This window comes from Setaria viridis, chromosome 5 (assembly GCF_005286985.2).
Source record: "Setaria viridis chromosome 5, Setaria_viridis_v4.0, whole genome shotgun sequence".
In the NCBI taxonomy this organism is placed as follows: Eukaryota; Viridiplantae; Streptophyta; class Magnoliopsida; order Poales; family Poaceae; genus Setaria; species Setaria viridis.
Window position 1 is genome coordinate 34,928,327 of NC_048267.2, and position 26,670 is coordinate 34,954,996.

At 43.3% G+C, this 26,670-nt stretch overlaps 3 protein-coding genes across 3 annotated transcripts; 2 read left to right on the plus strand and 1 right to left on the minus strand.

Annotated features, from left to right (window-relative positions):
* Positions 1-498: 498 nt before the first annotated feature.
* Positions 499-4,034, plus strand: LOC117855721 (ribose-phosphate pyrophosphokinase 3, chloroplastic). The gene is made up of 7 exons (XM_034738099.2): positions 499-1,013; positions 1,774-2,089; positions 2,191-2,286; positions 2,372-2,440; positions 2,540-2,668; positions 2,856-2,955; positions 3,591-4,034. The coding sequence occupies exons 1-7, from the start codon at positions 640-642 to the stop codon at positions 3,722-3,724; spliced, it is 1,218 nt and encodes a 405-aa protein (XP_034593990.1). The 5' UTR covers positions 499-639; the 3' UTR covers positions 3,725-4,034.
* A 150-nt stretch (positions 4,035-4,184) lies between these two features.
* On the plus strand, positions 4,185-8,441 carry LOC117855720 (B3 domain-containing protein Os03g0120900). The gene is made up of 5 exons (XM_034738098.2): positions 4,185-4,656; positions 5,203-5,628; positions 6,300-6,627; positions 6,703-7,128; positions 7,204-8,441. The coding sequence occupies exons 1-5, from the start codon at positions 4,594-4,596 to the stop codon at positions 8,193-8,195; spliced, it is 2,235 nt and encodes a 744-aa protein (XP_034593989.1). The 5' UTR covers positions 4,185-4,593; the 3' UTR covers positions 8,196-8,441.
* Positions 8,442-8,452: 11 nt separating this feature from the next.
* On the minus strand, positions 8,453-14,649 carry LOC117855719 (putative ABC transporter B family member 8). The gene is made up of 9 exons (XM_034738097.2): positions 14,322-14,649; positions 14,162-14,216; positions 13,566-13,744; positions 11,852-12,309; positions 11,212-11,752; positions 10,958-11,137; positions 9,548-10,825; positions 9,046-9,452; positions 8,453-8,956 (listed from the first exon to the last, which is right to left on the minus strand). Exons 1-9 carry the CDS (start codon positions 14,580-14,582, stop codon positions 8,605-8,607), a joined length of 3,711 nt encoding a protein of 1,236 aa, XP_034593988.1. The 5' UTR covers positions 14,583-14,649; the 3' UTR covers positions 8,453-8,604.
* Between the last annotated feature and the right edge of the window lie 12,021 nt (positions 14,650-26,670).

Sequence of the window (26,670 nt, forward strand, 5' to 3'; positions counted from 1 at the left end):
CCGATAGGTACTGGCCGGCACGTGGGGCCTCGGCAGCCAGCACGGGACGAGAACTGAAGACGACGTGGACTCGTCAGTGCGGTCTCTACCTACCTCCTCCGTTCTAGTCCCTACCAACCCCAATTCGAACGCCGTGAGACCGCCGCAGCTGGCGAACTTTTCGTTCCCGGGAAGCTTAGACGGAGTGCTATGCTATTATTCGAATTCTCTGCAACTAACTTACCGAGTTAATATTCTCTCGTGGAATCCAGTCCAAATACTTGGCTTTGTACACATACAAAACACACACCACGTTATACATCACATGGTGGACACGGCCCCGAACACGACGTGCCGGCGATCCGGTATCTGCTGCCTGCCCCACATGGCGACGCCCGCGCTCGCCCGCCGCGCGCGCGCTGCACCACCACGGTCCACCACCGGGCGCCGGCTCGACTACGCCGCTGGCGCTGGCGCTTCGTCAGATCCGACCGCTATAAAACCACGCGATCTCGCACGTCGAAAAAAAAAACCCATCGCCCTCCGGCCCGGCTCGTGCGCCCGCCCGCGACTCGGCGAGCCACCTCGGTTACTGACCTGCCCACCACCACTGCGGCCACATCCCAACAAGGCAGCAACCTCCGCTGCCGCGCGCGGCGGATGGCAACGGCCGCCTCCGCCTCCCCCGGCGCGCTGGGCGCCAAGACCCCCGCGCGGGGGCCGAGCCCGACCAAGCCGGGCCCATTCGCGAGGCCCTCCTCCTCCCGGCGCGCCTCCGGCAGGCTCCGCGCCAGCCTCCACCTCGGCGGCGCCGGCGCGGCCCTCAGCAGCAGCGCCGCGTCCGCCGCCTCCGCCGCCAACGGCAGCGGCCTCCACGCGCCCCCCGCGATCGCGCCGCTCGCCCTGCCCAAGATGACCGGCGCCAGGGGGACCCACAAGAGCATCCTGCTCTTCTACTGCGAGGAGATGCGGGACCTCGCCAAGCAGGTGGTCGCGCGGAACGACGACATCGAGCTGCGCTCCATCTCCTGGAGGTCAAACAGCCTTCCCCGTCCCTTCTCTCCTAGCATAGTGTTGTTTTTTCTTCAGTATAGCTTTGGCATAGGAATTTTTCGTTGGGTTCACAATTGGGGCCCGAATGGGAAGTTTGTCAAGACTAGAATTACACACAGACAAAATAGCACAATATGACATTTTACCCTCCAGACTCACGAATGATGTTTGGGGGAAACATGGAGGAAATTCTCGCAGTCAGTGGGAAAATAGTTTAAATATATACGTCACCAGTTGGTGGGCAGTGCTGAGTCAATCCTGGCAGGATTCACAATTAGCTTGCCAGTACTCAAATCTGTACCTTTGAGGTTAATGGAACAAGAAAAGATGGCTATTGAAAGCGAAGCCGTACACAGATCTAAGATGCATGTTATGTTAGATTGGGATAACAAAAGCTCGCTACAGTAAACCCAGTGATGTGGACTATGTGCGTGGAACCTTTAAGTCTTTCACAGCTAACAGAAAACTACCATAAGGTCCGATTTATGATTACTTGTACTTAGATGATTGTTTCATCAACAGACCTATATTTTAAAGTGAATCATTCTTGTAGAGTAAAAATCGGATTTGTTCTTATATTTTAAAGTGAATCATTCAAATGTTCATAGCTTAGGAACTTGTAGAGTAAAAATTGGATTTGTTCTTTTGGATGATTTTGAATGTCCTGGCTCAACAGCAATATTTTGTTTTAGAAAATTAAACCAAGCTTCCCTCACATTCAAACTTTGGTACCATTTTCAGGACATTTGCTGATGGATTCCCAAATTTGTTCATCTCGAATGCCCATAGCATTCGTGGGCGGCATGTTGCTTTTTTAGCATCATTTAGCTCGCCCAATGTCATATTTGAGCAACTATCTATCATATATGCTCTGCCAAAGCTGTTTATTTCTTCGTTTACTCTTATACTCCCGTTTTTTCCAACCGGGACTTCTGAGAGAATGGAAGATGAAGGAGATGTTGCAACCGCGTTCACACTTGCCAGAATTTTGTCACATATACCAATATCACGAGGTGGACCTTCGAGTTTAGTGATTTTTGATATCCATGCTTTGCAGGCAAGTAAAATTATTACATGTAACCCATTGAACTCCCTGTCCTGTTCTTTTTTAAAAAATTCAATATCAGTGTGAAAATAACCTTGTGCTTAATACATCAGGAGAGATTCTACTTTGGAGACTCAGTCTTACCATGTTTTGAGAGTGGTATCCCCTTGCTAAAAAGTAGGCTTCAGGAGCTGCCGGATTCCCATAACGTGAGTACAACTGACTAAGTGAACCGAAAGTTTAATTTTTGTTGATGTTAGTCTGATCTGATATGACCCTTTATATCTTTGTCAGATAACCATAGCATTTCCAGATGATGGTGCATGGAAGCGCTTCTATAAGCAACTTCAACATTTTCCCATGGTAAATGTTTTTGTCGAGTACTTCCAGGTTCCAATTTACAAACAAAAAAGTTAGCCCTCTTTTCTTAACAAATTTTTTTCATAAATTGCCTTCTTGTAGGTTGTATGTAACAAAGTTAGAGAAGGGGATCAGAGAATTGTACGGATAAAAGAGGGAGATCCTAGTGGCCGTCATGTTGTTATAGTCGATGACTTGGTGCAGTCTGGTGGTACTCTGATTGAGTGCCAGGTAAAAAAAAACTGTGACTTAATTTTGTTTATATTTATGGTAGTGACTATCAATGATCTTCAATATTTTCTGGTTTTGTGGGTGTGCAAATTTATGTTATGTCCTTAAACTTTTTCTGGAAACAAATTTTAATGGCATCGAATTATGTATTTCTACCATATAACTAACATTTGTTTTTCCTGTACAGAAAGTACTGGCAGCTCATGGAGCAGCAAAGGTCAGTGCATATGTGACACATGGCATTTTCCCCAATAACTCATGGGAGAAATTTCAGCATGATAATGGAGGTATATATGCTTCATTACCTTTATGATATTATTAGGCTATTAGCATGCTAATAAACTTCCCACATTGCTATTATTTTCGATATTGAGTAGAAAAGAAGTTAAACAAGCACTTTAGTAGTTGAGTTTCTCACAGCTAGCACCTTTTTAATTTTGTACAATCAACAAAGGGATGTGTGGTAGACTGGCTGGTTGCACTTTTGTTTCACTGTTTCTTTTTTCCTCTTTTCTTTTTTTTTTTGGTCAGGGAGTAACGTTTTATTTGTTCATGGTTCACCCACCTAACAATTTTTTTTGACTAGGCAACTGACTTTTTTTACCCCACAGAAACAGAAGGGCCAAACCATAGCTGACCTTTCTTATTAAGACAGCTTCTCCATCTTTTACTGACTTGCATGGAATGGAATCCTTTAAGATATCAAAGAGAGACCACTGACTAATAACTCTCAAATAAGAGGTGAAAATGTTTTTTTTCGCGGGGGGGGGGGGGGGGGGGGGGGGGGGACACAGTTGTGCTTGTGCCAAGGCATTTTTGGATGTTTCAGTACTACAGAACCTATTTTGTGCTGAATAATACTTTGCTATTTATCTTCTGGATTTATAATGCAAACATTTATTCTTCCTGTGATTCTTTCCAGAGGGTCCAGAGCATGGCCTGAGCCACTTTTGGCTTACCGATTCATGCCCTCAAACTGTCAAGGCGGTGAAGGACAGGCGGCCATTTGAAATTCTAAGCCTGGCTGGACCTATTGCTTCTGCTCTTCAGATCTAGCAAAGTTTGGTCTGCTTGGTCCCTTGGGATGGTGTTGCGTGTTCTGTTCAGTTCATTCTTCTTCTTTTTCATTTTTTTTTTAGGATCTTTATGTTTCTCCTTTCTCCAACTAGAAGGCATTTTGCTAATGTATTTACTAGAGAAAACCATCAGCATGGTAGACCCTCAACAGCAGGGTGCATTCATCGAGACATTCGTAGGGTAGTCTGTTCAATAATTTGGCTGAGCAAGCCAGGTGTCTATCTATGTTATATAAATAAAAACTCTCAAATAAAGTGCCAGTGAGCTCCCTCCTTGCATTTTCTACTCATTTTGTATGGTAATGGTATGTGTGCTTGTTCCGTTCAGATGTGGCCTGTTGTGCCTGCTCCTGTCTCTGTAGCAGGTCTACCTATCCCCAGTGCAAATCTGGCGTGTTGCTGCTGGCAGCCTGGCACTGAGGTTTGAACGAGATTAAAGCCTCTCAATTCCTCGCCTGAAAATTGGAACACCGTGGGACGGACGCGTGTGTGGTGTGGTACTGTGGTCCGCCACCCACAGCCACAGGTGCGATTCGAGTGACAAGTCGTGCCGATAAAGAAGCTTACCGACGAGAAAAGCGCGGAGCCAAGCCAAGCCAGCGAAGATTCTGCGCCTGCCGCTACGCTTCGGTGCACGCGCCAAGGTTGCCGCGTCCGCTCCCATCAATTCGCTCATTCACTCCCCGTCTCCGGCGTTAAACCAGCAGCGTCCAGCAAGGCAGCAGCCCAAACCTACCCAGCCGCTCTGCTCGGCTCGGCTCGGTTCCATCGCTATCGCTATCGCTATCGCCTCCTCTCTTCTCCTCTCCCCTCTCCAACAACTGTCGCGGCGGTGTTCGCCTCCTGCCCATGGAAGACCAGAGGAGGCCTCGCTTCTTCAAGGTCATCGTCGGCGACTTCACGCGCCGCATGGTGAGTAGTCTTCCTCCTGCTGGCTGCTGCTGCTGTCATCCTGTACGTGCGTTACCCTCGGTCTCGTTGTCTGCATTCGCGGGCCTGGTCCCGGGCATTGTGCGGTGAGGGCAGGCAGCGAAGGTCCGTGCCTTGTGCTTTTGCAGAGCTGCGGCATTTGGATGAATAGAGGTGATATTCCTTCTGCTAGATTGGATTTCAGCATCCAGGCATGCAGTCCAGGTGGAAGATTGCTACGCAAATTTTCCATGAACAAATAAAAAAAAGGCTACATCTCAATGTTGTTTATTGCGTGCATTGAATGCCGTCCTAAAACTGGAATAAAAACTTCAGTGCAATTTTTTATGTTGTTCAGTGACATCTCTATTCTCAATGTAGACATATATGCTTCATTAGATACTAAATCCTCTGGCAAAACGATCTGCATTTCAGTCTATGAGCAATGACCATTCTTTCACATCATGACTTCATGAGTGCCATTTTCAGTCAAGTAACTCAAAGTGGAAATAGCTTACAGTTCGTCCCTAACCTTGCTTCTGAATGTAGGAGATCCCTCGAGGCTTCCTCTGCCATGTTCCAGAGGAGAGGCGCAGAGCACCTGGTGCTACAGTGGCGTCATCTGCTACAGTCATACTTAAGAATGCTGAAGGGAAGACCTGGCTTGTTGAGCTGGAGGAAATTGATGGCCGCGTGTTTCTGACCAGTGGGTGGTCAAAGTTTGTGGAGGGCAACTGTTTAGGGCAGGGCGAATTCCTTGTCTTCGAATACGATGGGAACATACATTTCAGGGTCTCGGTTTTTGGTGCGAATGCTGTTGAGAAAGCAGTTTGGCCTTCAGCAAGTGGTGCCCCACCTACTGGGAATTTGGGAGGAGGAGAACAACCATGTGATATCTCCCCTTCTAGTAAGAGGAGACATAGTGGCGATGAATTAACAGAGACAGTTAAGAGTCTCATGCGTAGTCACGCACAGGTTGATATACTGGATCAGTCTGATGTAGGAATGAAAATAGTCTAGTCTTAAGGAAATAATTAGATCAATTCATACTGGTCATTTAGGTGTGTGCATTTTGCCTACTCTCTAGTGCACATGGAGTCAGCTTGATATTGTAATGGTCTTAGATAACTTTGTTTTGCAAGTTTACAAGTCTAACTTTAAGTTTAGAATCATATTACGTATGATCTACAGGAAATTGTTGTTGCTAGAGAATATTATTGCCCACAAGAATTATTTCTTCACATCACTTCAAAATCCCCTAGCTTCAATTTTTCATCATACTCCATATTTGTTTTTCGTAAGGCATAATTCGACCATTGACAAGTATCGAGAAAAGATTGAGAAAGTTAACAAAAAGGATGACTAATACCTTTCATTAAGTGATTTGGAAAGAGAGATATGACAGGTTTTGTATGTGGGCATGCATAACTTTTTAGGCAAGAGAAATGAATAAATTATGAAAAACATAGAAACAAGTATGGTATCTACCTGCATGTTTTATGATCTCATCAAATAGCCAATTATGCCTTATAGAATGAAACAAAATGAGTACCTTTTTCGTTCACTAAGGAGCATGCATTTTAAAATTTTGATTAGTACCTTGTAATGTTGTCTCCTTAACTGATAGTTTTGTATATAACTCCTAGACAGTTACCACACAAAGAAGCACTCAAGGGGATGAACATATTTCAGCCCAGGACACAATTTGTTTCCTTGACCCACATGAAGTAGGCTGTTCCAAAGATGAGTTGGAGACATCCTTGTCACAGAAGGAGCCAATGGAGGATGATAAAGCTAAAGCAATTGTTGAAGTAATGAGAACTTTACATGTTGACAAATTGACAGTTGAATTATTCTGTGCTACACTCTGTTTGTATAAATGGAAAGTTGAGGCGGCTGCAGAAGATATAAATATTTGTAGGGGCAAACCACAAATTCTGGAGCAATCTCTAAAGCAGAAACTTGTTTTGCAGTGTAAGTTTTTTTAATCATCTTATGTTCTTTCATTTTTTGCATCAGCAACAGAGCTAATATCCTTTTTGTCTCCAGTTGACTTTGTAAAGAGTCAACTACGACACTTCTTCCCTCCAGATGTTGATTCTGAGAGAATCAAGAAGAACAATCTTGAGGGGCCTAACTTGTCTAACCAACCACTACAGTGTGACCTGACTGTGGCACCAGTGAAGCGAAGGCTAGTTGATGAACATAAATCTTGTGATTTGTCTCACCAACATAAGAGGAAAACAGTTAAGTTGCAGCGAGGCTCACCCCAACCTCAAACACCAAGAAGATCACCACGATTGGCACACCTGAACAATACTTGCAACAACACAAATGAAGTGTTGAAAGAAAGAGCTGAAGGGCTCAAACCACCACAAGCTGCAAAAGATCAGGTCAAGGATAGGGTACATAAAGCACACTCGCTTCATGAGAAACCAGATAATTCCTTGAAAGCAGTTCGTGAGGAAACAACAGGTGATTCTTTGGTTGCTCTTAGATCTTCCTTTCTAACGTCTCAAACTTAGGTTATATCAACTTTTGCCTTTCCAGGTTCCTTATCTCAGGACCTCAGGAAACTGGATCCCCCACAGTGTGAGGTTGGCTTAAGTAAAGAGAATGAACATGATCAAGGAGAAACTAGAAAATTTTTGGATCACAGCAATGATAGAAAGAACAGTGAAGAACAAATGGAAATAAATGGCGTGGGGACTTCTGAGTTGTTCATGAGTACAGATTGCATAGAGTCATCACCAAATAACTCTGGGTTGACAGCATATTCAAGAATAAATGAGCTATCATTTACGTGGAAGCACTCACAACATGCCAATCCCATCGAGAAAATTTTACTTGACATTCAAAGGGGCAACTTTGTGAACACCATCACACATATCCAGAAAGTCATCCAGGATGATCCTTCGAATGTGCTGAGTGCAGATGTAATTGGAGCTGTTGTGCAGATAGGATTGCTGAAATGTGATTTATGCCTTCAGGATAGGAATGCCCGAAAGATAGTGAATGCATTGTTGGAGTATGCTAAAAAGGTTAGGGAAAAACATAATTTCAGTATTGAAATGAGGAAGGAAGAGTTCTCTGCAAAGCTACAGGATCTCTTAAAGTGGCAGCTTAAAGAGCTAGAAACTACATACACTTCCTTGGAATCAGATTACAAGAAAGCAACAACTGATTCTACCATTTCCTTCTCTACATTGGAAGAACACAGGAAAAAGTTGCATGCCATTAAGGATGGTATGAAGGACTCACAGCAGGCTTTGATGATTAGGGAGGATGAAATTCAAAAGTTGGCACATAAAGTCGCTGAGCATGAGACTATATGTCAGAAGTCTTTATTGGAAAAGGTAAGGGTTAAGACGGCTCTGAATAGCTATCAGAAGACTCTTGGTGATGTAAAAGAGCAGCTCGCCTCCACTGAACCTGGGTTCGTTGATGTAGATGCATTGGTTAAGGTAGAGATGGATAATATGAGTACGGAGATTCAGCTTTCCAAGGGAATTCTTCTAAACATCAACTTCGAGAAAGAGTAAAGAAGGTGTAGCGTCTGCTTACAATTATTTACTTTCTGCCTATGGTCTATTCACGGTAACTCCTCTCATGGAAAATTCATCTCCATTCTCCTAAAGCCCATATATGTTATCAGGAAGGAGATAAGAGTGGTGATTCATGCATCGTAATGCTTGCTTTTCCTTGTAATACTTTTTTCATAAGTCTGGGCTGTATTAGCTAATTCAGATGCAGGTTATATATTTATTTATATTTTTGCCAATCTTAAACCATCAGAAAGTTTGAAAGGCAAGTCAGATATATATTAACTGATTATTGAAGGAGTTGCTTGAAAACTATCTAAGGGGTGCTGATTCTGTACTACAATAACTTAGCTATCATATCACTCACTGCAGGAGTTTCATTAGAGTGGTAGTTTCATTGCATAGTCAGTTACTTCTGAAGAGTCGCGAGGTTGTAGAAAGCCCCTTTCTTGTTCATGAGCTGTGGGTAAGAGCCACGCTCCACCACCTTACCCTCGCCCAGGAAAGCAATTGAGTCTACATTCTTGATTGTGTTTAGTCGATGTGCCACCACGATTGTGGTCCTCCCTGACATTATTCGATCAAGAGCTTCCTGCACCACTTGCTCTGACTGTGCATCAAGTGCACTTGTTGCTTCATCAAGCAGTAGTATTGCTGGATTCCGGATTATTGCCCTTGCAATTGCAATTCTTTGCTTCTGTCCTCCTGAGAGTTGTATACCGTGCTCTCCACAATCAGTATCATATCCATCCTTCAATGATCTGAAAAATAATAGGCTTTGAGTTAAAACAAAGGCATGTTATGCAATATATATAATACGTATTTGGAATAGAACATGTATAAGACTTACGATATGAACTCATGTGCATTTGCAGCTTTTGCGGCCTCCACAATCTCATCTTCATCAGCTTCTGGTTTACCAAAAGCAATGTTATCCCTGACACTACCTGAAAACATTGCTGGCTCCTGACTAACAAGAGCTGTAAATCCTCGAAACCAAAGAATATTCATCTCCCTCACATCCATGCCATCAATCCTTACGGCCCCTCTATCAACATCATAGAATCTTTGGATCAAACCTATGATAGTAGATTTACCACAACCACTTCTCCCAACCAGGCCAACACTTGTTCCCGCTTTCACATCCAAGCTAAAATCCTGTAGGATAAGGCATTCTGGTCTTGTTGGATACGAAAAGTCTACCTTTTTGAACTCTATTCTTCCTTGTATTTTCTTCTTCTGGTCTTCCTTTTCCACCTGCAAAGTAGCATTACAAAGTCATATTTTGCTTACAAAGCTGCTGATTAATATTTTGTATGATGCTTAAGAAGCTAGTTATACGAGTATGCTACCTGTGAATTTTGTGGAGAGATAGATTTCCTATCTAGCACCTCAAATACAGAAGCAACTGCATTTGCTCCCTTTGCCAGGTCTGATGTCATGCTACCAGCATCAGCAATCAGCTTTCCTGTGCTCACCAGGACGAAAAAAGTTTTGAAAACATCACCCGCTGAGATCTCCCCGGACTGTGCCAGCTTCCCACCATACCAAAAGTCCAGTGCCCATGATAAGAATGAGAGGCAAGGTGACAATCCTGTGGTCAGCCCTGCTACCCATGACTTCTTCCTTGCTCTTTTCAATGGTTCCTCTTGTGCATGCTCGAAGAGCTGAAGAACCTTTGACGAGCAACCAAAGGAGGTTACCATCCTGTGGTTGTAAACAGCTTCTATGGCAATCTGAGTACTTTGGTACTGAGCCTTTGCCAGGTCCCTTGAAACATTTGAGAGTACTATCTTTTTGGCATAGTAGCATATCATTGTAGTTGGTTGTACAGCTATCATGACAAGAGCAAGCTTCCAAGCTACTATCAGGCCCATTGTCACCGCAATTATAATTCCAGAAGCTGTTTGAAGCAGTAAGGACATTCTGTCTGCAACAAGGGTTTTGACAAGAGAAGCTTCATTGCTTAGCCGAGAGCACAACGCACCACTTGAATTTGTTTCTTCATCAAACCATGCTGCCTCAAAGGTTAAGATCTTTTCAAGTACTTGGACTCGGATTCGCCTAACAAGATGCTCCCCCATGTATGCAAAATTGTAGTGTTGCAATAGATTTACGACAATGGATACCATGGACAGTGAACAGAAGATCAAGGCATACCGTCTGATTATTGCATTCATCTCATTGTGGTCCTGAACAAAGAATGCAGCAATCATTCCTCCGATGGTTATGGCATAGATGGGCTGCAAGGAACCATATACCAATGCAGACAGACTGCCTATGACTGCCTGCCTCCACTCTGGTGCATTCATTGCAAGAAGCCTGGAGAAAGATGGTGCAGGTGGGGAAACATCAGAACTAATTTCCTTTAAGACAGCTGGTGTAAGTGGCATTGGACTTGCTCTGGACACGCTGTGACGGCTGGTGCTGGTCCTGGCCACTGATGAAGCCCTAAATTGTTCATTTTCTTGATCGATGTAACTCACCATCTTCTGCAACTTCACAAGTCTTGAGTATGTGCCCCCTTTGTTGATCAATTCATCATGTGTACCAATTTCAGCTATTGCACCGCCATCAACTACAGCAATTTGATCAGCATTCTTCACGGTTGAAAGCTTATGAGCTACTACCTGGTTAGTGTTAATGGATTATCAGCACCACAATGCCAAATAATTTTCGCTTTAGAAAAATACAATGCCAAATAATTCTAGAAAATTTGATCTTAGGGTTATGAACTAAGAGTGGAGGAAGCGAGAATTTACCAGAGTTGTCCGTCCCATAGATGCTTGATCAAGCGCATGCTGCACCAACTTCTCTGATTCTGAATCAAGTGCACTCGTGGCTTCGTCAAGCAAAAGTATAGCAGGATTCTTGATAATTGCCCTTGCAATGGCAATACGCTGCTTTTGTCCACCTGATAACAATGCCCCACGCTCGCCAATCTGCAAGGATAGACCATAAAGTATGAGAGGATCTTTTGAGGTGGTTGACTGTTTCTTTACTTTGATGCACATACCTTAGTCTCGTATTCTTCGGGAAGCCCCCTTATGAAGTTGTGAGCATTTGCGGTCATGGCTGCTGCATACACTTCATCCATGGTCGCGTCTGGTTTGCCAAACAGGATGTTCTCTTTTATTGAAGTACCAAACAATGCATGATCTTGGCTGACAAGCCCCATTTTGCTCCTGATCCACTTGAGTTGGAGTTCCTTAATGTCGAAACCATCAATCTTGACAGTTCCTTCACTGGCATCATAAAAGCGCTGCACTAGCGCTATTGCGGTTGACTTGCCGCTGCCACTAGACCCAACCAGAGCGATGGTTTGCCCAGCAGGAATCTGGAGGTTGAAGTCTTTGAGGACTGGCATATTTGGCCTTGACGGGTACACAAAACGGACAGATTCAAACTGAAGCTCTCCCCGGATTTGATCCAAAACAAGGCCCTTCGGGTCGTCAGCGTTGATCTGGGGTACACGGTTTATCCGATCGAGAATTCTCGTGGCAGCAACAGATGCCTCAGTGAAATGTTTCAGCTCAGGGAGTGCCATTCCAAGGGACCTGCAACATTCACAGTAAGTTTGTTCAGTTAAGCTTCTATTCTACACGATGAAACGAAGTCATGAAGTCAGTACAGTACAAAAGGTAGAGGAAACGTACAGGCCACCCAAGACGAAGGAAATCCCAGCAGCATATATCCTCCCACCACTTGCCTGATGGTGCATCACCAACCTGCCGCCATACCATGCAAGGAAGGCCCAAATGGCGAAAGAAAGGCCGGTGAATCCAACAGCGAGACCCTTCGCAATGCCCTGCTTTATCCCCAGCTCGATCGTCTTGTCAAGGATCGCCGTGTACTTCTGGATGATCCTCTTCTCGGCTGTGAATGAGTAGACAGTCTTGATCGAGCCCAGCGCTTGCTCAACCAGGGAATTGGCATTGGCATACTCATGGCGCGACTGGCGGGAGAGGTAGAGAAGGTACTTGCCGTAGATCAACCCCGGGATTATGAGAAGCAGGACCAGAGGAAAAGAGATCAGAGCCAGCCTCCAGCAGAAATAAGTGGCGAAGGCCAGTCCGGAGACGAAGACAGTAGAGTGCATCAGAAATAGAGGGACCTGCTCCAAATGAAAGAAAACAAAAGCAACCAGCTGTGCCGTTATTTCCCGAATGATGAACTAATGTTGGATTCTAACTTCCTGAGTTTTGCCCCACTTTTTTCTACCGTAGCTTATTTATTTTCTTAAGGAACCTGAATAATTTCAATTTCTATAATTTTTTTCAAGCCATTATACTCTGCCAGTTTGTTGATGCATCCAGCTCACATCAGAACTATGGTATGTGATCACGTTTTTAAACTGCAAACCCTTAGCATCGTTAATGCATTCTTTAGTACTTTCAGGCTACCTTGACACAGTTGCATCGTGTGATTTCTGCCATATGTGAGCAACACCTCATGTGCACACATCAGCATATTCCTGCTCCTGCCTGCCTTGCAGCAGGTCCATGACCAAACCAAATCAAATCAAACGAACATGGTCAGTCCTAGCGTTTTCATGGTTTGCCACATTGCTTCATGATGCGGCCTGGCTGATTAAAATACGACGCCCGGAGCCTAGATTCTGGATGTCGGTGTCATTATCATGGCCGGGCCGGTGATTCCTGGTCAGACTATCTGATTCACCATTGATTCGGTGACGGTCTAGACAGGCCCCTACCTAAGTTTGTTTACAAGGCCCTGGTGCAAATAAAAACGGGTGACCCTATATATTTTCAAGATGCAAAGTTATACTTTATAACGTAATTACCCTAACCATTAATACCTCGCGGGCTTGCACTAAGTCGTAATTTTGCTAAATGCCGATTGCATCTGCATCCACGTCAATCTCATGCTGTAGTTGTCGATGGAAGGTGAGACATCATGACCGCAGACTCTTTTTTCATAAGCTATTGGGCTTGATGTAAAAAAGACTGGATTGTAACATGATTTAATGAGCTAATTGTTGCTTACGGTGGCTCCTCAAAATTGGTGGCTCGGTACGGTCACGCCACTTGCACCACGTAATGTACGGGCCTGGGTCTAGAACAGGGTCGTCGCATGCATGCCCTAAATCGTCCTAAACAAATGCTAGGCTTCCATCAGCCAGCGAGCAAGAAACCTCCAAGATGTTTACTGGAGATCGGGTCGGTCACTGACAAACGGGATGGATGGTTTGGTTTGACCGCCGCGTGCTAGCCTGATCGTGAATACGATGCAGCGTATCTCGTCGTCATTCTTTTCTACTTGTGTTTCTGACGCCTGAAGGTTTTTTACCGGATTTTTTGAGAGTTTTTTTATACTGGATTCTGACGGGTGAACTGATGGGCACCGTACCTTCTCGCTGAGGACCTCCTGGATGAGGGACGCATCCTTGGAGATGCTGTTGATGATCTCTGAGGTTGTGGCCTCCTGCGAGTCGAAGAAGCCCACCTCCTGCCGCAGGATGGCCTGCAGGTACAGGTACCGGATCCGCAGCACCTGCCGCTCGCTCGTCCGGCTCCAGCAGTATCCTTCTGCACCCAGGAATTATTCGCCAGACAGACGTGAAAAAACAATTAGCAGACAGGCTCATTTGGAATGTAAGAATTTTGCGAGAAATTTGCCAAAAAAAAAAGTTTGATTCGTAGGAGGCAGTTCAATTCTAGCAGTAAGGTTCAGGGGTTCAGGGAACAGAAATCCTGCTTTCCAGTAGGGAACTCTCCGGGCAGTTCCTGTAATGATATGCACTAGCACAAAAAGGTGTCTTCTTTTGGTTCTCACACACATGTCCGATCGAGTAGTTAACATAGATTAAGACATGGAAAAGGGAACTGTGCTCACAGATATACATGAGGCTAGTTCTTGACGCAAAATTGCCATTAAAATTTCATCATTAATTAAAAAAACTTGTGTACGGTGGACAAATAATGAGTGGGGCGAGCTGAAGTTACCCATGAACGCCACCGCCAAGACCGCGAACGCCAGGTACACGAAATTCAGGCACGACTGCAAAAGACGGCCAAAGAGGTAACAAAATGGTGAGCTCGAAGAGCGCGGAAGAATGGACACTTGTCGCTAGCACAGGTGGTAATAATGCACGGCGCGACGAACCTTCTCCACCTCGTGCATGAAATCCACGGTCGCGCCGCCGCCGCCGCCGCCGCCGCGCCCGTACCCGAGAGCGTTCATCACGTCGCTGGCGAAGATGAGCAGCAGGTTGGTGGAGCACCCGTCGCCGATGGCCCCCAGAGTGCCCAGCACCATGAGCAGGACGTCCACCCGGTCCGCGAACCGGAACATGCCGCGGATGCTCATCGGCCGCTCGCCGCCGCCGCCGGTGCCCGCCGGGGCACTCGCCTTCTTCTTCGCCATCAAAGGAAGCTTGCTCCCCCACAAGGTAGCTGCTGCCACAGCCCGTCTTATTGCGCTCTAGCATGGCGTTGGCACCAAGGGGCTTTATATAGCTGTGGTGAGCTTAGTGTACACCAACACACGCGTGTGTTTTTTTAGTGATTTTATTCTCACATTTTATTATTCGGGGTTGCATGATGAGGAGGCATGCATACGTCACATAGCACATCAGATTAAAATGAGTTGGAATTCAGCATGTGTGCAGGAGAAAAGTTGGCGGCAACTTACACGCACATTGGCGCCTCTTCCTCATTATCTTTTCGTTTTTTTAAAAAATAAATGATAAAAAATTCTAGATGCTATTGGTCCCTGGGGTGGTTGTGTGCGGATTTATATTAATATTATTGCAAGTGTTTTTCCTTTCCGTTTGATTTTACCGTGCCGGCTATGCTTTATTTTTCCCTTATCTTAAAATCATGCAAATAGCCTTTTTCAGGCCAATTGGACCTATATATTTATACTACGGTACTACCACCAAACAGTATTTTTCTCTTACAACAAATCAGCCGTTTCAGCTTTTCAGCCGGCTTATAAGTCCAGCCGGCCATAAATTAAAGCCGCAAAAGCAAGGAAGTTTCTTTTTTTAGCTTACTCAAGTAAAAATGATTTTTAATTTGGGTGGTAAAGTTAACAAGACAGTTGAAGAAGGCATCCTTTCAACCCTACTTAACACTTGTTGGCGCTACGTATAATTACCGTCCTAGGTTTGAATTACCAGTTAGGAGAGCTTGTCCATCATCAGTTCATCATCAAGTCAATTAATTCTGGCCAAACTTGAGAGCTCTCTCTTTCCTTGTGGTACGGTGACGGTCTCATATCCAACAACCAGGAGTCCATGCATTGTTTTTCTACATACTGCTATTATGTTGGTGTCTCATTCTCTGAATACACCGTGACTAAATTGCCTAGCTGTTTCTGCTATGGTTTCCAAAAAAGAGAGAAGAAAGAATTAAAAGGACGAGGCTAGCTGCATATATATACACGGCTAAAATGCATGCATACGGCAGCTGTAAGACTTTGCAAGCTGCGCATGCATCCAGGAGGCATGAAAGACTGAAAGGTGATAGATGAGCAGCTAGCCTAGCCTTGTCATCATTTGCAAATTGCAGCGTAATGATCATATCGATGCTGCCGATCTAGTAGGATAATCGCAAGAGCCTGGCCCTGGCACGCAAAAAAGCTACCGCAGGACGATCCTAATGGAAGCGCTTTACGTTCACCTGACAAAATTTACTTTAAACAACCATAATTTGCATCTTTAACCAACCCACTGACCGGTCACTTGTCTGGTAGCAGCTCGTACTATAGCTCCAAGTTTCAACACATGATGTATACGTCGAAAGCAACCGCTAGCTTAGCCCCTTTTGCCCTTCTGCTAGGACATCAGCTAGTGTTTGTTTAGCCTTTTTTGGACGGAGCTGGAATTTTTTTTTTGATTGAAAGAAGTTAGATTATTATCGAGTGAAGTGGTAGACAAGTCGGTAATATTAAAACTCACCCATCACAAACCTCCTTTCTTTACCGTTTTGCACGCTCGGATTCAGTGTTGTATATAGTAGAATATTGCACTACACTGTTCTTGCTCACATGCATTGACCCGCCGGAAAATACGTACGGATGTAGTACCTAGTTGCTTTGAGGATTTTATTAGTGAAGATCTAACACATTTTAAGTGTCTACTGAACCACTTTGCTGAAATTTTTTTAAAGGATATTCTAGGACGGTCAGGTCTTGGGATGGATGCTCCAACAATGTGAAAAACGGTGTGTATGCATTATTCTTGGTCGATGACCAAGTCAGTAACCGCGTATTATGTTTTTAATCACTTATTATGGCCTAGGATTGTACTGTAAGTACAATATATTCAGGGGTAGAGTGTAGACCGGGTCAGGGGTTTGTTGCTCTCATTTCGGCGATGAGCATGCACTGCTAAACTTGCTACCACTGATCGACGACGGAACAGGTGCTTCTCAGGTTTCGATTTCCACATGCTAGAACGTTGATTCACTTCTCAGCTTCAGCAGAAGAGACAAATAATGTTTGTATTGATCATGTGCACACGGTACTACACCGGATTGTCGTGAGAAGAGTTTTTTTTTCTTCAAAATGTAGTAATTAGAAATTTTTATTAGCATTTCTAACACAAAAAAGTAATGGTGTTCAAAATTGTATATCGGAGTCTCGGTGACCATATCAATGTCCAAAATACCAAATTCTACGAATGGACATAGTAGAAACACTTATGCTAATTAAAGTGGATCTGCTTTACCAAATTACTCACCACTCATCAGTATGTTTCTGCAGGTGGCGCTCTCGTATGCTAAGCAATAATTAGTGCTGCATCTGTAGGATGATGGCCTGTCCTAGTTGACACAATCTCTCGTTCGTGGATGCTTTATTTTGTTAGAAAAATCATTCACATTTTCCATGCATGCCCAGAACCTAGTGGGCCGTGTATCAACCAGGCGGCTAACTGTTTGACGGGCAAGCTATTATTTCTTCCATAACTAGTGGAGAACTCGATGACCATTTGTATGTTCCTTAGTAATGTTCAGGCTGCAATTTTGTGAAAATAATAACCTTTGTTGAGAAATATGTTGAACACAGTTAGACGTTGGAAAAACGACCTTGTGTGTCAAATCACACAAGAACTTAATTAAGCACCTGCTGCAGTCAGAGGAACCATTCAGTGAGAGAGTAGACTTTTGCTTGACTTGATTAGAGATCTTCGTAACTGCTGTGTCACAGTGTCAGTGGCACTGTCACGCACGGCACGGTGAGTGTGTGACCACCGTTCCGGATACATGTCCACATCCTTTTTTCCGCAATTAATGTTGCTTTAGCTTTTGCTTCTCCTTTTTCCATGTTTAATTTTGATTTCCTGAAAGGGACAGTAAAGCTCTCCTAGTATTTACCATTAGCTGCTTTGGAGGGCACTTCAAAAGTTAGCGAGAAAAGGGAGACTGTCAAAATCAAATATTCAATCATGACCAGACCGACCGGATGTGGTTAAAATTTTATTTAATTCGCAACTAACTACTAGCACTTGTCTGGAATAAAACTAGTAAGGTCGTGCTTCACATGCTCACGTTTCTAGATGTTTGTCTATCTTACTCAGCGTTAATTATACCCATGCTAAATGTACTAGAAAAAGCAAGAACTCCAAAAAATTCTTAAAAAAAACATCATCATTCACAGCAAGAGTCGTCAGATCTAATCCACTTCAAAAATCACCCACCTAAATCATATGAAAAGGTCAGCATATATATACCTACTTATAAATTACCAACATCTACCATTATAAAAAAATTCAAAAACTCATATACTTTCTTGTAAATTATCCGATGTGCCATTACAAAATAAACCCGGCCAAAGTGTCGATGCGTTGCATCGTTCCACACGCTTATTTTCACCTTCATTAGTTTAACTCTTATATATACTTCCTCCATATCGAAATACCTGTCATTCTTGACTTTTTCTTGCAATATTTGGCCATTCATCTTATTTAAAATTTTGTTGCAAATATACGAAAAGATAAGTCATGTCTCAAATACCTTTGATGATAAAGTAACTTACAAACAAAATAAGCAATACTTACATAATTTTTTGAATAAGACGAATGGTAAAACGTCGTGATCAAAAGTCAACAACGATAAATATTTTGATATGGAGGTAGTACTTAAAATTTATAATTCGTGATCCAAATCTTTTATGAAGTTTTGTATACTCTAAAATTGCTGCTAGTCTGTGCAGATGCATGGATTAATAAAATAGTTTAGTAACTTGGAAAAAAAAACTAAAAACTAGTGTATTACCAAATCCGTTACCTGTAAGGCATTCAAAAACCACGTAGGTGACGTGTAACTCGAGGCTAGGAAGAAACTGCATAGACATTCACAGAACAGCACAAAGAGTCAACTGCCAAACTCCATGCTTTTCAGATGACTAGATCATACAAATCCTCCTCTGGTTAAGCGATGTTGGTCAGCAATAGAGTGCCAGGTAGTTGTACATCGCTCTCGATTTGCTTTGAAGGTTGGGCGGTATTCATGGTTTTGAAAAGCAAACGAGCTACTTCTGAATTCGATGCTGTGTTGCCACAACGCCATAGGACTACATAAAGGTTGATGAAGCAGGAAATATTTCTCAAACTAAAGGAAAAGAAGGCGTGAAGGATGTGCAGGAAAGCAAGAACGGATGAGCTTTTGGAAGATGGGAGCATGATACGCCATCAAGGTCTTGGCGAACCACCCTTTGGTTCCAATTGTGATTGAGCACCGGCTGATCTCTTTTCTTAGGGGCAGACATTTGAACAGTTCTTTTCCATGTATCTGATCATTACCATTGATCATTGTACGAGAAGAAGCCATCCATAACATGGGACCAGGAACATCCGAACGAAGTTATCCGGTGCCATAGCTAGCCCATATTGTAGACCAACAAACATGATCTTCACTCTTTCAATCTATAACTTTCGAAATGCTTCCTAAGAGGTGGCCGGTACTATGCTACATTGTAGAATCGAAGCTATATGATAAGGCAACTGTAGCAAATGAAAGGCAAAAAAGTAAGAATCTAAAGCCTGCCCACCGGCCACCAGGGTCAATGATAATTGGTCCTTTGGTAGTCTCTTGCTCGCCGTCAAAGTACAATATGATTAGTATATCAGGAGCAGCAAGATTTGCCCGGCCCAGTGAAATCTTGCCACTATAAATGTTGTTTCAGGCGGAGTTGCAGCTAGATTTGGTCGCAGTTTTAGTCAGGCAAGGGAGAGAATCTGTGCTTTGTTTCTGGTCTTTACAGGCAGGGTCCTCCATTAGTTTGTGTTTGCTTGCTTTCACTATTTGATATAGCCAATAGCAAGGTCAGCACGATCCAAAAGGTACAAAAGCAAGACCACTATGGAAGGATCTTTTGGCCTAATTTACAATTTTATTTTTGTGGGTCTCAAATTTTTGTTTGCGGTTGGCGCATCACTTCACTTACTTATGCTCCTGGTAATGCTGTAAACATTTAAAAATTATTAGTACGTGAGCAAACAAAATGAAAAGGGGAGGCGATTTTGTTGTTCTTTCAATTTTGTGTGCGAGATTAGGCGCTCTCATTTGTTCCATTAACGCATGGTGTGCATATGAACAAAAAAAAATAGCGTACTAGCGGTCAAATCAGCATAAAAGTGATTAGCCTTGTTTAGATATGTGCACTGGTATTGTACATTATCCATCACTGCTTACTTGAGTTGACACAATTTAGTGTTGCAGAAAATATTACAATTTTTTTATGTTTTACATTTTGCAGCGACCTTTCCACTATGGGGCCTTGCTAGGATCAGACCTAAGCGAAGGTATTTGCAGCACGCCTCTATTGCCTCACCACCTAAGCATTGTGATTCTTCACATAATAATATTATGGTTTGCTTTCTTTTTTTATTGATTGTGCCAATTTTTGTGTCAGTGGTTATTAGAACCATTTAGGATTGAGTAAACTCCAATGATCTAAATCAAAATATGCATATAAATAAAAAAAAGGTATCGGCTTTCTGTCTAATCAGTCGTATAAGAGAGGTGGTTCCTACTAATATTGCCAATGTGACGCTCATAAAGTATACAGTAACCTGATTACTAACATTATCTTTTAAAGATATGATCATTGATATATTATGGACCATTGCTTTCGCTGCTAGGAAAAACTCCATCAATACCGGTTGGGAACCCCTTTAGTACCAGTTTCGCAATCAGTATTGCTAGTTCGGTACTAGGGAGCTTTAGTACCGATTGAAACAACCGGTACTAAAAGGGGCCCTTTGGTACCGGTTGGTCTCCCCAACCGGTACTAAATTTTTTTCTATTTCTTTTCTTATTTTCTTTTCTGTTTCTTTATTCTATATTAGTATTTCATATTTGTTTCCTTTACGTATACCATTTCTAATTTCTAATATGCTAATATATATAAAGTTGTATTTATCTATAATATTGCATTTGAGATACTATTATACACACACCTATTGTGCATACACATATATGAATAATATTACATTGCATCAACTTTCCAAATTCAACATTTCGGATCAACTATTTTGAACCTGAGTCCTGACAGTGATGTAGATTTGATCCATCATTACGAAACTCCCCTGCTGGATTTACTACCTCATCCAGAAAAATCCAGAGAGTTGTTTTTGAATTGCCTTGATTTTTTCTATGTCGAGGAGTCTTTCCTTCATGTACATCATCTGTGTCATCGACAAAGGTTATTATATAGTAGATCAATGGGTCGACATAATTAGAACTAATTTATTGTTAAGAATTTTGTATACGTACACTGAAATCGTGGTCAGTCATACGCTTCGGACCTACAAAGCCATGGATGAACTCACATACGTAGTATCCGCATAAATTATTCCCTGACTCCTATCTCAAACACTATATATATTGCAAAAAAAGTTATGAAATATTTGTTGTGCTCAAGAAAGTGCCACGAGATGTGAAAATTCAACACATACCGGGAATTCAGTCTTCAAATCAAGTTCCTCCTTGAATTGACCTGCTAGATGTCGACAGAATCGAGCCCATGTGTTGTTTAGAATGTTTATGAGGTTTTTGTATCCATCTCTTGGTTTTCTCAAAGAGTCCATGACATAGATCATGCTTAGATCAGGCACGACAACAAGGAGTATCCAGTGGAAGTTAGTCTTATGTTTAACTGCTAGTTAAAAAAAGAGATGGGAAACACGCTCACTTGAAGTTGTATGGTAGAAGTATGTACTTCTTGTAATGTTGCTTGTCGAGAAACTTATATATATTCTTCAAGGTCTGATTTGGTCTATCTCTTAGAATTGACTCATTTACAACATCGGGGGTCCATGAAGCCTACGTCATAGTATCCTTTCCTCCGACAATCGAATAGAAGTTAAGACATAGCACAATGACTAGAGCGGGGATTTTGAAGTTAGAGCATATTAAAGACTTACGGAACCCAGGAATTGATGAGTGACTTATCAAGTGCATCTTGATTATAAAAGTAATAGAGTTCCTCCAACGGCACATTTATAATGTCTTCCCCACGGAAATAATGTTGATCTCCAATCCGAACTTCGAGCACGAATAAACCATTGGTTGAAGCCTCCATGTACCATTGGTGCAATTTGTACATCTTCATTGGAACACGGTCCACCAACTGCGGCCACACAAGTGATTTCCCATACTCATATTTCCATTTAGCAGCCCTAGGGTGCTTTGGGACGTGATCCTCACCTCGAAGTTGAGCTGGGGTGAGATTTGTATCTTTAGCGAATTGAAGCAGGTTCTGATCAAACTTCGAAAGCACCTTGATCGGGGCAATCGATTGGTTCGATTGGATTTCGAGCTGCGAAATAGTTAACCAACTTTTCTTGTTCTTCTGAAAAGTCTTTGTTATTTGTTGGTCGTAGTCAGATAGCGGTGATTTCTATGGCTATTTTTTTTTGTGCTCCAACTCCATGCTTCTAATGAAAGTTCGAAATTTACCCTTATCAAGTGGTGGATCTTTCTTTGCGGGAGGCTTTTTTGCGAAGTCAGGTTTAACCTCAGCATCACATGGGTTCTTGGGCTCTGGTTGCTTCTCTTCAGCACATTCTGCTTTTTCGTAGCCGCAGTAGGCAGAACTGAATGCGTCTTTCGCCGTGTAGCCATGCTCATAACAGGGGAGGTGGAATCATGCTAGGATCCCTGTCTAGTAGTGGAGAGGGTACCCTGGCAAATGGCGTAGGTGATCTTGCCCTGAGGAGATCATCCCAAGGTCGGGGGATTCAACTGCGTAATCCTATGTAGTGCTTGGGCTATAGAATCCAACCATGGATGGCTTCTCCTAGATTCTTTTCCCTGCCACCTCCAGGGATCTCCAGTTCCAGGTCATCCCAACCGTCGTCCACTCGGTCCACCCCAACTTTGGCGTAACTACAAGCTGAAATCTCCAGGCCATGAAGTATTTGGCCTTGTGTCGGTTGCTTAGCCACCATGATGAGCTTATTTTTCATGGGAGTAACAAACTCACAAGGGGCTCTCCTAGTGATGTCGTCCACGGGATGACGTTGGTTGTCCTCAAATATGTCAGAAGATCTTTCAGCTGGGGCTTGCGTGGAAGCGACGCCGATAGGGGCTTACGTCGACATTAGACCCTGATGTTGCACCTGCTTGTTTACTGGTTTGTTTGCTAAGAGCTAGAGCCACATGCTGGTCGATTGCTTTCTCCATTCTTGCCTCTATCAAAGGTACATGTTCTTGCAACTCTTGCAGCTGCTGTGCGTGTTCGGCCTTACTTCTTTGGCGACTTCCGTATGAATCAATGTGCTCACAAAAGACAAACTTCCATGGAATTACTCCTTTACCGTGGCAACGTCCAGGGTGTTCTAGGTTATCCAGTGCCATTGTCAGCTTGTCCTTCTCTCGATCAGGCATGAAAGATCCTTCAACCATTACCTTTATTAAGTCAACAAGTCTCGTAACCACTTCTCTTAATTCTTGGCCGAACACAAATGATCCATGTTCAGGATTGAGCGTGCCGCCATGAGCATAATACCAATTCTTTGCTCGCTCCGGCCATTCAAGAGTTTGCGGTATTATTCCCCTAGCAATTATGTCATCTTCCATCCTCTGCCATTTCATGATCCCCTTCTTGTAACCTCCTGGCCCAAGATGATGAAAGTATTTCTTCTTCTGAGCATTGTCGGTGTTAGTTTGAGTTGCCTTAGCACTCTTTTTTGACTGCTTGAACTGTACAAACGAATCCCAGTGATCTCTTAACTTCGGGTGCTTTGTGAAATCAGGTGTAAGCCCCTTCTTTATGTAGTCTTTGTTAAGTTTCTTCTTGTACGTCTGAAAAGCAATTGCACCCTTCTTGAAGCTCCAATCTTTCACTTTTGCTTCATCTACACCTTCGAACGTGAAGTTTTCTTTCTCTCAGGGACCACGCTTATCATTTCCTTCTCTCGCTCAGGGACCGCTTATGGGGACCGTGCTTGTGGAAGCAATGTGGTCACTTATTTTAGGGCTTTTCCAATTCTGAAAGTTTAATGTGCACCCTTTAGTACCGATTGGTTCCCCCAACCGATACTAAAAGGGCTCACCAGGCAGCCTTGGGGAACTAGCCGTTAGGCCCGGTACTAATGCTCACATTAGTACCGGGCTCAATTCCAACCGATACTAAGGTCCTTGACGAAAGGTCCTTTCCCAGTAGTGTTTGGATCGAAGTGTAAGGGGAAATATTGATATTTTTATGTTTTTTACAATCGAACCTAGGAAATGTTATTCTCCACTTAATTTGCTTGCGCTTCATGGTAAAGGTAATGGATTTGTTTGTCTCTTTTCTTTATTTGATCGTGCCAAACTAATGATATTTTGCCAAAGGAAATGCAGCTTGAGAATCATGTGGCAAAGGTTAACACTGTTTAGGATCGGGTGAAGTTGAACTGTTTAAATTAAATTTCTTGAAAAATCAGTACAACGTTGTGTCAATGTCGTCCTTTTTTTTTTTGAAACGATGTATGTCACCTTGTTCCTACGTGCGTGAGTGGGCACTCACGCTTTGAGATAGCCCATCTTCTCGCTTTGATTAGGCCTTTTCCTTTCACATTTCTTCGAAAAATCAATTCATTTTTTCCCAAACAAACATGTTAAAAGTATGAGGGGTCAATAAACGCCTTAGTTCGTTCCTGTGTAATATCAGCTTTCGCGTCGGAACGAACTATCTCGACCTGTTCGTTGGTGCATGAGTGGGCACACAAATATCTCGATCTATCTCCTCACTTTGATGTCCTTTTCCTTTCTGTCTTCCAAAAAATCAATTTCATTTTTTCTCAAATAAATATGATTTTCGTATATCGATTTCTTTTTATTACGATTGATATACATCATCATAAATCTATAAGATTACCTACTTGGGGCAACACAAGTTAGTTGGGAAAACTAGTTTTTTAAGAAAAAGATTGGTTTTTACACAAATGGTCTCTTCACCTTGGCCTCAGCAGGATCGAACCTGCTAGGAGGCTTTTGCACCTCTCTTGCCTCACTACCCTAGCATTTTGATTCTGCACTTCATCTATGCTTCATATATCTGCCAATGTTTGGATGATGATACGGTTTTGCTACATATATGTCTTGCTTGTGACAGATTTAATCAATTTTACCAAAAGAAAATGCAGTTCCGAATGTGTAACAGTGGTTAAAACCGTTTAGTTTTTTTTTCCCAAAAAAAAGTTACTGGAGAAATGTTTAGGTTGGGTGAACCTGGATGGTGTATAAAAATTCTTGAGAAAAAGGGGTACAATGTTGTTCATCAAAGTATAAGCTGTAAAGAAGGGTGTAGTTCTCGTGTAGATATCAGCTTTCTTTTTCGGTACGAAGTATCGTGGGTGGGCACGTAATGCTTTCATCAGTCCTTTTCCCCTCTCACCTCCGATCCCCTTCCAAAAACTGGACGACATTTCTCTCCAAGAAAACATGATTTCCGTGCATGATGCGTTGGTTTCTACGTAGTTCGTACACTGCGATTGGTATGGTATGGTCCTAAAGCCCGAAGATTCCTGCTTTTTCCCTTTGCTGCAAATTAAAAGCAATCCCTGTCCAATTCCAGCCGACTGCAGCGGTCTTTTGCTCCGGAGAAAGCAAAAGAGTGAGATGGGATTTGTGAACTGTGTGTGTATAATGCATGATGCATGCATGAATCGAGTTCCTTTATCCGACGAAGGCCACCGGAAACACGCAGCAGGGAAGACATCGGCATCCAAAGTCCCTGTTGCGCTGTAGTGATGTTCTACTGTGTCGCCCGTGCGTGTGTATGATTGCAGCTAGTTGGAGAGAAAATCCGATTACAAACTGTGTTGATATCTAGTTATCTATACAATTATTTTGCACATATCTGCAATCCAAGTGGTTGTGCTTTATGGCGCAACAAAGCGAAACGCCACTTGGCCAACAACTTGATTGTCTGCTTAAGCAAAATCGGGGCGAAAACAAGGACGGGGAACGGCCTGTATTGGTTAAGAGAACAGCTGAAAGTGGCAAGCAAGGCCGATGGGTATCTGAATATTTCTTGAGGCGATGAATATGTACAGATGCTGATTGAATTTAATTTGTTCATGCATGCACGCATGGCTTGTACTAGTGCTCTAGGAATAATTTATGTACAAACAAAAGCAAAGATTGTTTAAATTAAAGGGATCATCCAAGCAAATGGATCTTGTTAGCATGCTGGGTGCTGGCTGCATCACTTTGTACCTGGACTGATCCCATATGTGCGGTACTCTGGAGTACTTATTTGCTAGCATGGCCACACCAGACACTGCCTGCCGGCAACAACTTGGAATTTAGAAGGGAAAAATATTGGATCCTATATATCCTGGGATTCCTATATTGAACAGGATCATGCAAAGAGATCTTTTTTAATTTTTTGGAAAAGTTCCAGCAGCAGCAGCAGAGAGATCTGGCAATGGATATATTATGCAAGGGCTCTCACCACCTGTACCAAACTCCGTATGATCCTTCTGTACGGTGTGGCAGCTTTATCTTGGTTTTATCAGGAGTTCCATTGCCGAAACAACCTGCAGGCTGCAGTCTCCACCTAATGACCCCAGCACGCTTTCGCATTGCTCATTAATCTAAAATTCTTCCCTTATATATTGTAGTCTTTTTTTTCTTTTATGAAAATTTTACGGGCTAAAGGGACCGTAATAAAAGGTAAAAGGTAGAATAGAAGACGTACACGGCAAGATGTATGCCGGACCGTAAAAGGTGGAATTAAAAGTAGAGAAGAATTAGAGGTCGCGTCTTGACAATCCGAGCAGTCGCCGTCGATGCCTGCTGCACGCGTGGCCGTCTCACCCCCGGCCGCCGGACATGCTGTTGGGCGGGGCGCGCGCGGCTGCCGCTCTTCAGCGTGCAAAAGCAAAGCGGCGAGGTCAGACTGGAGCCTAGTCGCCTAGAGGCCGGGCCGCATTCGTCTCCCCACATGGCTCACCGCGATGTGGACGGGTCAGGGGCACTGGGACGGGTCTTCAAGGGCGGCACGAAACAAGGGC